At 38.6% G+C, this 16,494-nt stretch overlaps 3 protein-coding genes across 3 annotated transcripts; 1 reads left to right on the top strand and 2 right to left on the bottom strand.

Moving 5' to 3' along the window:
- The first annotated feature begins 4,804 nt into the window (after positions 1–4,804).
- On the top strand, positions 4,805–8,230 carry LOC120276804 (transmembrane 9 superfamily member 2-like). The gene is made up of 7 exons (XM_039283551.1): positions 4,805–5,289; positions 5,829–5,869; positions 6,005–6,587; positions 6,674–6,811; positions 6,896–7,052; positions 7,143–7,627; positions 7,744–8,230. The coding sequence occupies exons 1-7, from the start codon at positions 5,135–5,137 to the stop codon at positions 7,961–7,963; spliced, it is 1,779 nt and encodes a 592-aa protein (XP_039139485.1). The 5' UTR covers positions 4,805–5,134; the 3' UTR covers positions 7,964–8,230.
- Positions 8,231–8,344: 114 nt separating this feature from the next.
- Positions 8,345–12,586, bottom strand: LOC120276888 (protein SMG9-like). The gene is made up of 8 exons (XM_039283652.1): positions 12,328–12,586; positions 12,142–12,250; positions 11,957–12,072; positions 10,893–11,012; positions 10,688–10,777; positions 10,023–10,174; positions 9,256–9,520; positions 8,345–8,739 (listed from the first exon to the last, which is right to left on the bottom strand). Exons 1-8 carry the CDS (start codon positions 12,556–12,558, stop codon positions 8,587–8,589), a joined length of 1,236 nt encoding a protein of 411 aa, XP_039139586.1. The 5' UTR covers positions 12,559–12,586; the 3' UTR covers positions 8,345–8,586.
- Positions 12,587–13,017: 431 nt separating this feature from the next.
- LOC120254501 (probable NADH dehydrogenase [ubiquinone] 1 alpha subcomplex subunit 12) lies at positions 13,018–16,278 on the bottom strand. Its single transcript, XM_039262829.1, has 5 exons — positions 16,116–16,278; positions 14,795–14,821; positions 14,288–14,379; positions 13,989–14,098; positions 13,018–13,377 (listed from the first exon to the last, which is right to left on the bottom strand). Exons 1-5 carry the CDS (start codon positions 16,202–16,204, stop codon positions 13,219–13,221), a joined length of 477 nt encoding a protein of 158 aa, XP_039118763.1. The 5' UTR covers positions 16,205–16,278; the 3' UTR covers positions 13,018–13,218.
- Positions 16,279–16,494: the final 216 nt, after the last annotated feature.

Raw genomic sequence — 16,494 nt, 5'->3', positions numbered from 1 at the left:
GGGTATGTTAAGGGGTTGCACGGTGGCGCTTAACATCCGGTTTCTGGTGACCGGAGCCGGGAAAGAAAGTCCGTTCTGCAAGATCCCAAGGATCTTTGTGCTACGGTGAAAATACTTACCGGAAGCAAGCGACGATAGAGACGAGTTTGTCATCTCTCGAAGGAAAAGAGGTAATAATTCAAAAAAATATTTTTGTTTAGCGTAGAGCGTTAACGTTTAACCATATCATTTACCGTTTAACTTTATTCATCTATCGTTTAACATTATAACTTACCATTTAACTTTGTTCAACTACTCGTTTAAACTTTTTAGTTTAATGTTTAATTTGTTTGTTCTTTCGTTTAACACAATAGGTTATAACGTTTAAATATCACGAGTTACATGTGTAAATATAGTTTTTAATTGTTTAAACTAAATAATTTCGCTAAGATTGTTTGTTTTACACATGCTAGTTTCTGAAAGTGGATTCCGTGAATCTTTGATGAAGAAGTATTTGTTCGGGACCCGACCGTCGGTCGGATGTTATTGCTCCGGAACCGCTTGCTCGAAAAGGCAAGATGAGAGGCGACCTCTTTCCTTGCCTGCTGGGCGCCGATTCTCCTGCTTCCAGGGCAAAAGCGCGTCGTCGAGGCCGAGAAGCCCTCCCCCGCCCCGCCCGACCGTGGCTTCCCCCCCGACCGTGTCAGCCCCCGAACGTGGCAGCTCCCCTGCCGGCACTAGGCGAGGATGTCACTGCAGACTCTCATGCGAGGCTTGCAGATTTTTGATGACCGAGTTCCCTCGACTTGTCGCTCTGGTGGAGGCATTGGAAGGCGGTCGCGAGTCGCTGATCATCTGCGCCTTCCCTTGAACAAATGAAGCACCCGGGACGGATACTGCGTCGGAGTTCGACGACGAGGACATCATCGAGGGTGGCCTTTCAAAGACAGACCTCATTCGAAAGAAGCTTGCAAAAAGAGAAAACAATAATGCCTCCGTCTCCACCCGCGTCTTGGCGACGATGAAATAATAGCAGACACCATCGGCGGCAGCACCATCGGCGGTCGATGTTGTTAACGTTGATGACATGCCCATCACGGTGGAGAGATTGAAGATGGTCGAGTTTGCGCGGTGGAAAAGATCGTTGACTCTGTTGTTGACGACATCATGCATACGGTGGAACCGGCGCCTGACAGTGCGGCATCAAAGATGGACACAATCCATGAAGAAGAACAACCAGACAACGTTGTGTCTCCCATTGATCTTTCGCCGTGGAACTCACGGTTGAGAAGGTCGTTGAGTCTATCCTCAGCGAAGTGGAATTCACGGTGGAACCAGCGGTCGATCGTGCGCATCGGGCGGACACAATCTCACAAGAACAAGAAGCATGTAAGGAAGTGTCTCCGTTGATCTCTGCGTCGTGCCCCCATTAAAGGAAGTCGATAAAAAGTAGAAGAACCCTGGAGAGTCTTCATTCAAGAAAGAAAAAAATACGTTGCTGATCGCGCCTCAATAAGTCTGACGAGGAGTTGATAAGGATCTTCCTCAAGCTGCCCTATGGACAAAGTAAGTTTGAAGTTTTTTTATGATATTGTTTAAACTGTTTTAGTTACCATTTAAGTAGGAGTGTTAACGTTTAAAATTTACATATAACATTTAACTTATAAGTGATACCCTTTAAATATTACCGTTACCGTTTAAACATTCAATATAGAATTTAAAGTTTATACTTTAACGTTTAATTTTATACTTACAACATTGTTTACATGTCTTTGTTCCGTTCAACCACAGCACTGTCGTGTGGAAGAATGACTCTGTCAGCACCACACGGGCCAATCTATTCGACCTGCTCGAGGGGAAGGAGATGGTCACAGACGATGTGATGGACGCATTCGTATGTATCTTGCAAAAGACGATGAGCGTAGTGTCATATCGTTATAAGAGGCGCGCCTCCATCACACGCTGACCGGGCCTTGTTCATGTCAAAGCGGGCGACGGCGCATATGAATCCACGATGGCTATGATTGGAGATGCCGCGCGCAACTTGCATGAAGTGGACATCGTCATCCTTCCGATAATTATGAGTGGCAACTTCCATGTCGTCGTCCTTGACAATGAAAAAACAAGAATACGGGCATTATTCTTCATGCCAAAGCGAAGAATACGATAAAAAGCAGCTAGAAATGGTAAAGTGCTTTAATAATTTGTGTTTGTGTAATAGTGTTCGGTAAATAATCGGCATTCTAATATGAACTTGTATATCTCGACAGTGGAACCTATTCGACCTCTGTATCGACATGGAGTTAGGCGAGTCGGCGACGCAAAGTACCCGCTTGTTCACGACATTGAAGCCCCACGACAGAAAAAAGGAAGTGTCGATTGCAGCGTCTATGTCATGCGGTTTATCGAGCGATTACTCACGGTGAGAAGCTACGAGTACCCATGAGACCGACGTCCCTGATCTGCGATTAAGGTATGTTTCCCGCATACTTAGGGAGGGAGGCGGTGGCATCACGACCCGGAGGGAGTCTTCGCAAGCGGGTTCTTAGTCATTCTTTCTATATTTGTATACACGATTCTTTCTTTAATAATCCAGATTCATTGTTTAACATACACTTTCAGTGTTTAAGTATATAGTTCATTGTGTAAATATCAATGTAATTGTTTAAACTCCGTTTTACTGTGTAAAACGAACCAGAGGGGAGTGTACGCAAGCGGGGTCATAGTCATTGTATAGGTGTAAATATCATTTTGTTTCGTTTTGAGGTTCTGTTCTTGTTGGATGATATTGTAGTCCGCAGGGTACATTATCGGGTAGGGTTCTGTTTCATTTTCATTTTCATTATCGGCTAATATCAACATTCATTTTAACTGTATAATGATAACTTTTACCCTTTAACTTTCGTTTTCGCTGTTTAAGTTTAGGTTTCTCTGTTTAAATTTAATATTTTCTGTTTAAAATATCCTTATTATTTAATAATATCAATGTAATTACAACAAAAATATACTTAATATTTTCTGTTTAAAATATCCTTATTACTTAATAATCTCTTATAGAGTGTAATGTAATGTTCCGATTTTTATGTGCGACGGGAGTGGAAACGCTTGGGGAACCGAGCATGTATTAATCACGCAGGGGAACCGCTAGCACCATCCCGTTAGTATATTTTTAAACGATAAAAAAATAACGATTAAACAGAGAATAAAATATTTAAAAGCGTAAGAGATATATTTAAATATAAAGTTCAATATTTAAACAATAATAAGAAGTATATACACAATGCCTAGTCGAGCATGATTCATTCCACGATCTGCGATTGTGACTCGAAAGCGTGGCAATGGCTACAACGCAACTTGCGGACCTCGGACGCTTACGACTCGATCCTCTTTCATCTAGGACACCCAGGTTGCCTTGTCGTCACAGGCGGTCGCAAACGCAGTTCGCGATTTTCATCCATCGGCTTGTCATTGTCCGGTATGGGGAATATAGCTTCCTTATACGCCATTTTTTGAAGTCGAAGCTTCCTTCCACGATCGCTCCGGTGTTTCTCGTTCTTCGATGAATTTGAAGTCAAAATTCCTTTTGATTGCAAAATTCCTAAGTGCGTCTCTGAAATGTTCAACGCCTTCAAAACATTGTTTAATATCCAACGACAACACTTGACTTGATCGGATGAGGAAGGAAGGCATGCCACACCCTCGGGCTCGCCATGATGTGGAGCGAGCGATGCGGATTCGAATTCCCGCCAACACTTTAGTTTTAAAGCGAACACGATCAATATTTAGAGCGAGACACAAAAATATTTAAAGCGATAAACATAAATCTTAAAGCGTTAAAACAAAAAAAGTTAAATAATAAGTTAATAAGTTAATCGGAGACAATAGTGTTTAAATGGAAACTTGATAAATGTAAAGCGAGTGACACGGATAATAAACAATAATTAACTTCTACAACTATATAAACATAAAGCGAGAAGAAACTTACAACGAGAAGAACTCGTTTTCGGTGGGATACGATGCCACATCATCCGTCTCAACAACAAGATCAACAACGAACATTTGAAGATGGAGTGCACGTGACACATGCTGTCTGGAAGTCAACCTCGCTTTTATATGAGACATACTGCTTTTATGTCCATCAGGTGTGATAAACTTCACCCTCGACACGGGAAATATCGAGACCCCATCGCTCACATATTTCGATCTAACATCGATTCCCAAGAAGTCGGTGCAGTGAACATTAGCACTCGTCCCCTCCCCGTTGTATCTAGCAATAGCACAAAAACTCTCCATAATTTAATCGGAAGAGCTAAAAATTGAATACAGCCGAATGAGAAGAAGAAAAAGAAGAAGAAGAAGAAGAAGAAGAAGAAGAAGATATGAGCCTTCTAAACTTTGTTTGAGAAAAAGCAAGCAGGAGGCAAAAAAAAAATTGAAAAACTATGCATAAAGAAAGTTATGATTGGGCTCATTTTTTTCCCACTTTTGCGAAAGGGCAAAAAAAGGAATTTCATATCGTGGACCCACTTCAACTTACCGTGGGGGTTAAAAGGAATGTAAAAATATAACGGAGGGTTGTCAAGGGTGTGCAAAAAGTTGGAGGGGGTTTTTGGGAAGTTTTGAAAATTACGAGGGGTGAACAGTAATTTTCCCTTTATTATATCTATATTGAAATTTAAAAATTCATTTTATGATTTAAGGATTGTTATGCAAGTTTTAGACTGTAAAGGGACTGGAAAAGAATTTTGCTGATCCATTTATGCATAAAACACCGTGTAATATGTTAAAATTACAGAATTATGGTCATCGATCCATACGCCCGCCGAGAGATCCAGGACCCCACGCTCTCCTTCCATCTGAAATTTCTCCTATAATTAATGCCGTCTCGCACTCGGGAATTCGCCCTCTTCTCTCAGATCTCGAGACCCCAGCAAATAAATCCTCCCAAATCTTACGTTTTCTCCTCCAAAATCCCTTCTTTTGCCGCAAAGATCCCATCTTTCATCGCAGATCTGAGTAGCAAGTGAGATTTTGTGAGAGTTGTTGCAAAGATCTCAGCTTGATGAGCAAAATCTGATCTTTGGGGTTGGTTTCTATATAGGGAGGAAGAGAGTTCAGTGTTTGTTCTTTATCTGAGAGAAAGATCTGGGATTTCATGATGAGGAGGATGGGAGAAGGTGTTTTGATGATAGTGGTGTTGGTGTTGGTTTGCGGGTTGGGGGTGAAAGGTGATGCGTCAGATCACAGGTATAAGGAAGGGGAGCATGTTCCTCTTTATGCCAACAAAGTCGGGCCTTTTCATAATCCTAGGTAATGCAATCGAAGGCTGATCTTACTCTCTTGTTTTGTTTTCTCTTGTGAATGTGAGATCTTTGATTGTTTATTGCTGCTTTTCTCTGTAATTTGGTTGTTTAAATTAAGTCCTTGTTGTAGATCTGCTGTTTTATGGTTTTTATAGTACTCCTTTTTTGGGCTTGTGATGCCAGTATGAGAGATCTGTTTGTAGAGTTGAGGGTTTTGTTTTGCTGTTTGACTTCTAGTTTGAAATTATCTCTGGTTGGATTTTGATGTTGAGGACGAAGGTTTGTGCTTCAGTGGAGACTCTTGGCCAAACAAAGCAGAACTGTGTAAAATACTTTAGATATGAAGAACATTGTCAATCATTTTTTTTTTCTCTATGCTCTGTGTTTCTTGATTTTCCTTTTATTCAATTAGAAATTCTGAACTTGCATGCAAATAACAAACGAACAAGTAGACCTCAATCAATTTTTTTCTCTATGCTCTGTGTTTTACATTCTCATTTCCCTCAATGGGTTATATTTTTTATGAGTTTTCTGTTGCATCTGCAGTGAAACATATCGGTACTATGATTTGCCTTTCTGTGCACCAGGTGTGTTATACTATTCATTTTCTATTTTGTTGTTTATATTGACAATTATATGTTTTTTTTTTTTTGAATTGTAATGTATGTTGGTTACTTAAATATCTATTCGCTTTCAATGTTTAATTGGTTTGTTAATCGTAGACAATGTGGCTGACAAGAAGGAAGCTCTTGGTGAAATTTTAAATGGTGATCGATTGGTTGATGCACCATATGAGCTGAATTTTAGAGAGGACAAACAGTCTAAATCTATTTGTAAAAAGACATTGTCAAAAGAAGATGTTGCGAAGCTTAGGGATGCAGTTGCAAAGGATTATTACTTTCAGATGTACTATGATGACCTACCTTTGTGGGGATTTTTGGGGAAGTTTGATAAGGATAAGATTGATCCAACTGAGTACAAATACTTGCTCTTCAAACATATTCATTTTGATGTCGCTTACAATGATGATCGTGTCATTGAAATAAATGTACAGACCGACAACAATCTTGCTGTAGATATCACAGAGGACAAGGAAGTCAATGTGGAGTTCTCCTATTCTGTGACATGGAAGAAAACAGATATTCCTTTCGAGAAAAGGATGGAAAAGTACTCAAAATCGTCATCTATGCCCCAACATCTAGAGATTCATTGGTTCTCTATAATTAACTCTTGCGTGACTGTTCTCCTTCTGACCGGCTTCCTAGCTACCATCCTCATGCGAGTGTTGAAGAATGACTTCATTAAGTGAGAATCACACCTTATCTGATTATGTTCATGTGCTCTTTCTTTTATCTCAATGGGTGGTTTTACTGACATTTTTAACACGACAGATACTCACATGATGATGAAGCTCTTGAGGACCAAGAGGAGACTGGATGGAAATACATCCACGGGGATGTTTTCCGGTTCCCAAAACATAAGTCTTTGTTTTCGGCTGTTATTGGATCGGGAACTCAACTTTTAGCTCTGTAAGAATTCTTCAACTTATTGTTCATGGTCTAATTCTTCTAACATAATGTAATATAACATAATATTTGCTTGTTTGTTGCCAGTGCTATTTTTATCTTCCTTCTTGCACTTGTTGGAGTGTTCTACCCATACAACAGAGGGGCTCTTTTTACAGCACTTGTGGTTATATATGCTCTTACATCTGGCATTGCTGGTTACACAGCCACGTCCTTCTATTTGCAATTAGAAGGAACTAATTGGGTAGGCAGCTGTTCTGTCTGTTGTTTGCTTTTCTCGGCAACTTCTGTTGTCTCTTGATGAATTTAACTTTCTCGTTTTCTTCATTTTCAGGTGAGGAACTTATTGTTGACCGGCTTTCTGTTTTGCGGACCGTTGTTCTTGACTTTCTCTTTCCTCAACACGGTAGCCATAGCATACAGCGCCACCGCTGCATTACCTTTTGGTACTATTCTTGTGATCATTCTTATATGGACACTAGTCACTGCTCCTTTGCTCGTCTTGGGAGGGGTTGCCGGTAAAAATGGCAAGACAGAATTCCAAGCTCCATGCCGCACCACAAAGTATCCCAGAGAGATCCCTCAGTTGCCATGGTATAGAGGGACAATTCCTCAGATGGCGATGGCTGGGTTCCTCCCTTTCAGTGCCATCTACATTGAGCTCTACTATATATTTGCTAGTGTTTGGGGGCACAAGATTTACACCATATACAGCATCCTCTTCATCGTTTTCATCATCCTCATCATTGTCACCGCCTTCATCACTGTGGCATTGACTTACTTTCAACTTGCGGTCGAGGATCATGAATGGTGGTGGAGGTAACATTCTTGCTTTTGTTTTGATACATTTTTTGTCCATCATTTGATAGCATCAAGGAACTCTAAAACAGTAGGAGAGCTAAAAGTACTGATTCATTTATCGGCTTTACATTCAGGTCTGTTCTATGCGGAGGTTCGACTGGTATATTCATATTCTGCTACTGCTTGTACTACTACCATGCGAGATCAGATATGTCAGGCTTCATGCAGACATCATTCTTTTTCGGTTATATGGCTTGTGTTTGTTACGGGTTCTTCCTCATGTTAGGGACAGTCGGCTTCCGTGCTTCTCTGCTGTTTGTGCGGCACATATACCGCTCCATCAAGTGCGAGTAAATTTATTCTGGAGATGAGAAGTCTGCTCGACTATGAACTTATAACTGTAGCTCCTTGTTGCTTGGGGGGGCTCCATGTAGCTGTAGCACTAGCCTTGGCCAATTGCCTTTTCATTGGTTTTCTATGACAGGATGCTTCTTTTCTAAGTCTAATATATATATTTTGTTATCAGAATTTCCTTTACATTGTTCCTGTTTTTAAGCATAAATGTATGGTAGTCATATACGCAGACTTGTGCTATAAAAATTTTAAATTCTTGTGGTTTTATATATAGATTCTTTTTTTCATTCATGTTTTTGGCTGTATCAACTGAACCCTATTGCCTTTGAATGAACAATGGCTGCAGTATTTTTACTTTTTATGAATAAAAAACAAGTGATGTGTTCAAAATATGCCCTTCAAAGGGGTTTGAGCTAATAACAGAGGTACATGAGCAACCAAATCTCAACTTTGGTAACATTGCCACAACAATAATGAAATATGTGAAAGTAATGAACATCAGAATGTGGGTATAGATACATCAAAGTGCCCTATCAAGGTTTCTCAAGTTAAAAAACATGGTTCAATTTTCCTTCAATGTGCAAAAAGGGGTAATGCCTGATTGCTCCTCTGAACTGGCTATGTTATTTTCTGAACAGGCCTGATTTCTGAAGGATTTTGCTGTAATCCGCAATTGCTGGAGATTTCTTCACTAAATCCCAGATCTTGGCTGAGCTCCGCAGCCAATCACGCTCTGCGATATTCTTTGCAAAAGGCCGACCATGCATTGACAATAACTGAATTAAGAAAAATAAAAGATGAGAATCAGTTCTATTCAGGGCAGAAAGTTTGCATGCAAGAGAAGCGAAGCCAGCAGTTCGCATTTGCAAGTGATGAATGTTCCGGTATTTGTTTATATGCTAAAACTAACAATGAAACAATGCTTTCCATGCACATAGATCTTCCTTACTTGAATGGTACCCAAGTCTGAAGTAATATAGCATTGGTCTGACATTAAAATTTAATAACTTCATATGATAGGCCCTAGATCGCTTTGATCATAGAGCAACTGTGGATCACAAATTTTCTATGATCATGAATTTGGTACAATAACATAACACCAAATGCCTGCTTTTTGATTTTTTATAATGAAGACAAAAGAGAGTATCCAATCAATGAAACTAATTTCCATAGTGATAACAAAAACAACTTGATAAAGAATGGAAGTATGGCATAAATCAATATGTTTAATCAGCAGAAGAGAATCAATCTTAATCTTGATAGTAAAAAATGAAAGATCGTAAAGGCAACACCTGATCACGGAGTTTTCCCAACATGGAAGAATAGCTTTCAAACTGTATTTTCTGTGAGTCCTCTCGTAATTTCAAAGGTAGGAAAAACAAATCTGGTCCCCTGAAATCTTTGCCAAACTTTGCAACATGAGGTCCAGAAGAGTCGGTCTGTCTTTCACTTGAACTTCCATTATCACTCATAATGAAAGTAGAAGACTTGAAATATTGTGTGAGAGCATTCCTCAGAAGTGAAATGTTTGGAGGGGATAAATCTTCCACTCGTAATCTGAAGAGGAAACAGAGAATATCACAAAAGAAATTATATAACTCCCATTGGCAGACATATTCAAGCAGAATATATACCCAACCAATGTGTGTTTCCTTCGATTTATATGCTGGAATAGCATTGGTGGCTAAAGTTTTTTTTTAAACATAAATATAGATACTTATAGTATGATTATCTAAGATGGAAAACTTTCAAGTAATTCCAATTCAAGTAACAAGGGAAGCTTGATTAAGAATGTTACAAGAACTCTTGTGATGAAAAACACTAGAGCTATCGACTTAAGCCATTTGACTGTAGAAGGATTATCCAGTAAGTAAAATAAATAATAGCACAGAAACAATTCTGGTAGTACCAGCACTCTCATTTGTTTTAGGATGTACTCTTTTCAACATAATGCTCATATGATGAATAAAAATTGTTGGGTTAACTCAACAACTGAGTGATTGGTTTTGCAATTAAACCTCATATAAGAAAAGAGACAGGCCAGAGTTATGCTTCTTACTTGGTATGAATGAAAACAAGAGCCGCCAAAAAATCTTCAGTTCCTCCCTGTACGTCAGCTTTATTTTCCTTGTCCAGTCCAGAGCTACAGCCCTGGAAATGACCAGGTGTCAACAGTGATGGGTCTGGCAGGCCATGCTTCAACAAGTCAACCTTCAAATACATAAAACAAAAACTGGTGATTACATTTATAAGCGTTCATTACATCCTAAATCCTAATTATGAAAGAGAACAGAAAGCAGAAAAAATTTAGCAGTATTCAATTCATCAGTGGTTCAACTCACAAATAGCACTATTAAATCAGCATGTCTAAAATGGATAGCATAAAAAAGGTATCCACAAGATATTCAAAAAATTTAAAAAGGTATATCACAACTGACACAATGTCTAGTCAGGAAGCATCAGGTGCGTTAAAGTTTCCCATGCATTTTCTATTGGTTGATTGAAGGCAATCTTACACTATTCATAGCCAATGGAACAATATGGAACCATCCAAAACAAGAAGGAATAGAGCACAGCATACATTTTCCACCTTCGAGTTCTTTAGACACACTTACATATATTCCTTTTCTTGAATTGCAAATAAATTTCATGAAATAATGAGGTTATACTAAAAATAGAATAGATTCAGATCAGTCGAAATTCAGAGTTATTAAATAGGCCTACCGTAAGCATTAGCTTCCACATGCTGTAATCATGTATCCCCTCCGACACAACAAGCAGAACGTTACAAACAGATGCAAGGAAGACGCCAAGCTAGAACAATTCCTTGCAGCAACAGAAGAAAGGAGGTGTTATATTGACTATGCTAATATATCACAACAAACAAAGGGCACTAGAAGAAAGGTGCGCCCAAAATATTTCAAAGTACCTGGATACCAATCAATTCATGAGCCAGATCTGCTGGCAAAGATTCACCATTCAATACCGGGATTGTTGACAAACCATCTGGTTTCATCATATCAAGTAAAACAGAGGGACTGAATACTGGCTGCATTAAGAACCCAAATCAACAAGGAAATATTAACAGTTCTGATAGTTGATAAAAACAAAGCAATCGAATAAGAAACATTAAGCATGACCAATTGCATGAGAAAATGAGCCTCATCACTCAAGACATGACAACATAAAAGAAAGGTATCTACTTGATAAGGTTTTCATGTATGTGGAATCAGGATGGGAAATCCTTGTAAATTGCAAACACATGAGGAAACAAAATATCAAGCATAAAGAAGTTGGAGTAAAAATTTTAGGAGGTCACCCTACTATGACTATTTTCCACTTTGCTCACTGAATTTTAGTTTGTTTCTTTTTAGCCATCTTACACTGATTTTCTTTCACCGGGAGGTCACCCATAAGAATTCGGTCAAAAAAGCTAAGTTGGTCACCGGAATTGGTTGAGTTGGCTTGGACACGTCACCAAACCAACTCAGCCAATTCCAGTGGCCAGTTCAGCTTTTTTGATTGGATTCTTATGGGTGACCTCCCGGTGAAAGAAAATCAATGTGGGTGACTAAAAAGAAACAAATTGAAATTCAGTGGGCAAAGTGGATAATGGTTATAGTACAGTGACCTCCTAAAATTTTTACCCAAAGAAGTTGCCATATAGCAAAGACCACCCTCTAATGCAGTTGGCACTTGAACCACATTGAATGATCAAAAGGCCAAAGTTCACTAAAATCACCAATGTAAAACATTACAAAATCAAGAGAGCCTAAAGTTCAACTAGCATGACCAATGTAACACATTACAAGATCAAGAAAAGGCTAAAGTTTTACTAAAACCACCATTGCAACACAAAGATCAGAGTTGAAGAGCTGAACTGCATCCAAAATCAAATAAAGACAAAAGATACATAAAAAATCACCAATCTAGTTCAAAATGGTAGCAAAAGTTGAAGAATGTAGAAAACATAATATATTTGCTAAGGATAACCTGAGAGTCAATAAGGATAAGCCTTTCAGCAGAAACCCTCAATTCCATACCCATCGTGCAGTGCCGGGCCATAGCTTTAGATTCATCAGACTGGACTACAAAAGGCAAAGGCATCCCTGCAAATGAAGATGCACCCTTGAGATACCCGACAAAGAAAGAGAACTCTAAAGAGGGAGCCCGATTACCAGGCGAGCTAGTCTCGAAGCCGTAAAGCTCATTCAAGATTGTCGACTTGCCCACGCCAGGAGGGCCGATAACTCCGACCACCGTGAAATCAGTGTTCTCAGTGAGGAACTACACAACAAAGAACAACCATTAGAGATTCGGTGATCATATCCAGCAAAAGATGGAGCTCAAAATAGGATTTTTACCGGGAGAACGCGATCGGGGAGTAGGTCCCAGGAGTCAGCGGAGAGGAAGTTGAGGGAGGACGGGTAGGGGTTGCGGGAGCGAGAGGCGGCGGCCGAGGAGTCGTCATCGCGGGCAAGGCGAGGGGCGGATGGAGGCTTAGCAAGGAGGATCTTTGGCGGAGGAGGGGGCGGAGGGAGGCCGGAAGACGAGGAGGAGGAGGAGGCGGCGGAGGACGAAGCTCCGTTCGCCATCGTCGGGGACTTCAGGGTTTAATAAACAGCCCAGGTTAGGCATTATATAAACATCGTCAAGAAGATTCAATTACGTATTTGTCCTTGAAAAATCGCCTAATTACGAAGAGCCCCAAAATCAAACTTTTATTTCCCAAATACACTTTCAAATGGACTATTTAAACAAATTTTGGACTTTCAATTTCTTTTCTCTTTTTTTGGAAAGAGAAAGAATAAATTAGAAGAGTTGGTATTTCCATCTATTGATATGAAGGAACAATAGATTCATTGAACCCCTTAAAAACATCCAAAAAGAACATATTTTGATATCGGGTTTTATTAGATTTGATGTCGGGTTTTGTTTAGTGTTATGAGTGTCTGTTGTATGTTCTTTTTTTAATTAAATAATTTATTCACCTTTTCAAAAAAAAATATATATATATATATATATACAATAGATTTGATCAAACAATAAGTTCAAACATCAAACAGTAAGCAGGGAGGCAAACATAACATAACAAAATGGGTTCATTACAAGGACTTTGTTCTTGTAACATTTGGCTAGATTTATTTCTGCCAGTTTTTCTCTTGCCAAGAATAGCATTTTGAGTTTTTCGGGTTTTTTTGAATAAACTGCGAAGAAAGGAATTTCAAATTTGGGGCGATGACCAGGGAAGAGTGCTATTCTTTCTTTGCAGGCTGCCATGACTGGTACCTGGTCCAGTCCCTCTGTCCGGGGTTGAGAGTGTGACCTTTGGAGTGATAGATGAATTCCTCACCCTCTCCGGAGAAGTTCTCCTTGTGTTCCACACTATACCTTTTTGGTTTCAGCATCAGGAGCTGCAAATAATCAAAATCTGATTAGTTGTTCCTTTATGAATCAAGACATTATCCCATCTTTACTAACATGACTATAATCCTTTCCCCGTTGCCTTTCGATTTAATATCAAGATGAACAGGATTCAGTTTTCAATATGGTTTCTAAATAGTGTCGTATTCTTTATGGGATGATTCTCACAAAAAAGAAAGAAACCAGAATGCATCCTAGAGCTAAACAGATAGGTAGGAATTGTCAAGCCTATCCAGCTGTGAAAAGATAAAACAGAGGCAGAATGGGCGACAAACAGTTTCAACAGCATATTGGTAGCCATGAGGCCTTGGAGGTTAGTCTTTTACACAAATTGAAACTTTCATTAAGAAAAAAAGGCCGAACCTTTAAACTATAAAGCAACTCCTAACAATAACAAAGCAACAGGAAACTAGCAATGGTTTCTAGGCTATTAGTTGCAATGCTGACGTAAAAAAAAAAAAAGTCTACAAACTACTAGGAACCAAGCATAAAATAGCATTACACAGCATTAACCACTAAAAATGCATTAGTTTGGCATGCAAATCAAGTTTAGGCTTAGAAGGTGCGAGAAGACAACACCATGAACTGAACTAAGAGTTACCTCATCTCCAGTATGATCGGTGATGTAATGCAGCCAACCATGCCACTCTGGAGGCACTTGAGATGCATTATAGCGGCCCTTCTGTGCATACTCCACCCATCTGTGCCTTCCTACAAATTGTCATTGAAAGTGTAAATTTATCAGCATGTACAAGTGCTACTAAGATACAAAATCAGTTCCCACAATACATCAACTCTTTGTTGCAAATTTGAATATATCACACACAAGAAGCCAGCTCTAGCTACCACCAATCAAGAGAATTAGAAATTTGACAGAAGCAATTTACTGAGTCAACTAACCAAACTGAGTGCCCTCAAGTTTTTCATAATACTTGTTTCCAAATTTATCAACTCCAACGGGTGTAGCACCTAAGCTGTAAATTTTTGTTTTCCTGAAAGATCAAGAATTAGATATATCATTCAAAAATGTCTTATTGTGGCAACCACTGAGATATAGAAACTTGAGCAAAATGTTTAATTTCTTAATACAAAAAACTAGAGATGATAAAAAAAAACAAGAAAATAAAATCAAAATAAGAATAACTGTTGTCGGTTCCTGCATCACAACAAAAAAGAAACTGAGCAACATTCAACTAGATGTCATGTGTAAATGCAAACATAAGGAGAACAAAATGTTTGTGCACACTTTTCTTTATTCTTGCCCAGTCCTATGAGTAAACTAAGCACATATGTGGATCAAGGAATTGATGAATAAACACCATCAAAATTTCTTGGGGTTAAATGAATTTATTCGCAAAAACATTTCAAAACAACAGCAACAAAAGCTGACAACAGCAAAGTACTTACAGTAGGTTTCCATCTGCAAGGCATCTTCTGTAAAAGGGAAGAAGAAAAGAAAATGTCAGAACAGTTTTCAGCAATAAAATTCGCAAAGAAGTATAGAGGAAAAACTAGCAAGATCAAACTGAAAAGGATGATCACTACATCCCATAAAATTTTCTCACACTTTCAGAATGGAGATATGAGAGTTCTCTCTTGAAGAAAGAAAAGTACCATATGTTAAAACAAGTTTGAGGGATTTTAAAGTAATGCTACGCAAACTCAAACAGGCATAGGTCCAATTTGGGTCTTAAGCTTAAAGTGAGTTCATCAGCTAAAGGGAAGGTTTTGGTCAAGTCAGATTAAAAAATATTGTTCTATAGCAAGGGTCTCCCTACCTAAGAGATCATATTGCATGATCTATGAGAAGATGATCAAATAAATCAAAACTTCAACTAAGCATCAACAAATACTTCTAATCATGTTCTACAGAACACAAATTATGGAGGCCGTCATTCAAAATGAGAAATTTTCATGTTGATGAATGTTGACTGTGAAACCACACCTAAGCTGACAATTTTCTGAGCAATTGTATTGCCAATAAGACAAAGGGAGTTTTACATATAACAATCAAGTAGACATAGCAAGGAGTCATATGAAAGATAAGAAGTTACGCCCCTGCAAATATATATTTGCAAAGTCTATAGACAGGCATCACAATGGGATGATTCTGCTATACTGAAGATGATCACGATCATGATTCTCAAAATTTTCATACATCCTCATCGGACAAATTTTACAATAAAATAAGTCAATAACTTGACATCTTTGGTGTCATAGTTCCATAGATTTCAGATTGTTAATGTGCCCTATAACGGATATTACTGAGACACGAAGCAAAAAATTCTGATTTTTCACTTGAGAAAAGATTGATACACGAAAAACAATTCTGATATATGACTGAAAACCCAAAATGAATCAAAAGCAAAGGTCATATGAAAAAATAAGAAACGCGTATAAATTAAAAACAACTCGAATTTCATGAATCAAGATAGCATCGAAACATCATCATTCAGATGAAAAATCTGGGCTTTCTCCCCCAAATGAAACAAATAGGATCCCACAGGATCAAATGGCATCATTAAAATAGAAAATACCAACCTTTGATTATAAAACACAAAAACTCAAAGACGAAAATTACTAGTTATCCAGCATGAATCACTGAATCAAAAAATGAAAATTGGGCGAAAACTTGCAGATTGGAGAGAGACTGAGAGAGAGAGAGAGAGAGAGAGAGAGAGAGAGAGAGAGAGAGAGAGAGAGAGGAAGAAGATAGAAAGGAACAAACATGTAACCCTCCTCGCGGAGCTCACGGATGAAGTTCCCAAAGCCCTTCTCTTTGATCGCCTTGACGACTCCCCTCACCACCGACGCCATCTCCTTCCCCCCAAATCGCCTCTCGACCTTCTCGGTCTCGTCCTCAGAGACCTAAAAGAAACACTGCCAGGAAATCCGTTTCGCCACAGAATAAGGGAAACGGGGGAAACGAGCCAATTGCGTATTTATTTATTTATTTATTTATCAAGAATTATTTTACAAAACTCTTTTTTTTATATATAAAATTTAATTATTCAAATAAGCATATTTGATATATTGTACAATTAAAAATTTTAAAAATATAATTAACATCAATTAAATCAAAACTCGATCAATTAATTACAAATTTT

This window comes from Dioscorea cayenensis, chromosome 1 (assembly GCF_009730915.1).
Source record: "Dioscorea cayenensis subsp. rotundata cultivar TDr96_F1 chromosome 1, TDr96_F1_v2_PseudoChromosome.rev07_lg8_w22 25.fasta, whole genome shotgun sequence".
Taxonomy (NCBI): Eukaryota; Viridiplantae; Streptophyta; class Magnoliopsida; order Dioscoreales; family Dioscoreaceae; genus Dioscorea; species Dioscorea cayenensis.
Note: the sequence above shows the minus strand (reverse complement) of the source record. Positions and strands in the feature narration are given on the sequence as shown.

What these genes read in the sequence shown, in the direction of transcription:
- LOC120276804 (XM_039283551.1), top strand. Translation starts at nt 5,135, where the DNA reads ATGATGAGGAGGATGGGAGAAGGTGTTTTGATGATAGTGGTGTTGGTG. An exon ending in GGGCCTTTTCATAATCCTAG is followed by an intron (nt 5,290 to 5,828) that starts GTAATGCAATCG and finishes TTGCATCTGCAG; the next exon opens with TGAAACATATCGGTACTATG. An exon ending in TTTGCCTTTCTGTGCACCAG is followed by an intron (nt 5,870 to 6,004) that starts GTGTGTTATACT and finishes TGTTAATCGTAG; the next exon opens with ACAATGTGGCTGACAAGAAG.
- LOC120276888 (XM_039283652.1), bottom strand. Translation starts at nt 12,558, where the DNA reads ATGGCGAACGGAGCTTCGTCCTCCGCCGCCTCCTCCTCCTCCTCGTCT. An exon ending in TCCCCGATCGCGTTCTCCCG is followed by an intron (nt 12,251 to 12,327) that starts GTAAAAATCCTA and finishes TTTGTTGTGTAG; the next exon opens with TTCCTCACTGAGAACACTGA. An exon ending in ATGAATTGATTGGTATCCAG is followed by an intron (nt 10,778 to 10,892) that starts GTACTTTGAAAT and finishes GAATTGTTCTAG; the next exon opens with CTTGGCGTCTTCCTTGCATC.
- LOC120254501 (XM_039262829.1), bottom strand. Translation starts at nt 16,204, where the DNA reads ATGGCGTCGGTGGTGAGGGGAGTCGTCAAGGCGATCAAAGAGAAGGGC. An exon ending in ACTTGAGGGCACTCAGTTTG is followed by an intron (nt 14,099 to 14,287) that starts GTTAGTTGACTC and finishes GACAATTTGTAG; the next exon opens with GAAGGCACAGATGGGTGGAG. An exon ending in CCGATCATACTGGAGATGAG is followed by an intron (nt 13,378 to 13,988) that starts GTAACTCTTAGT and finishes GATTATTTGCAG; the next exon opens with CTCCTGATGCTGAAACCAAA.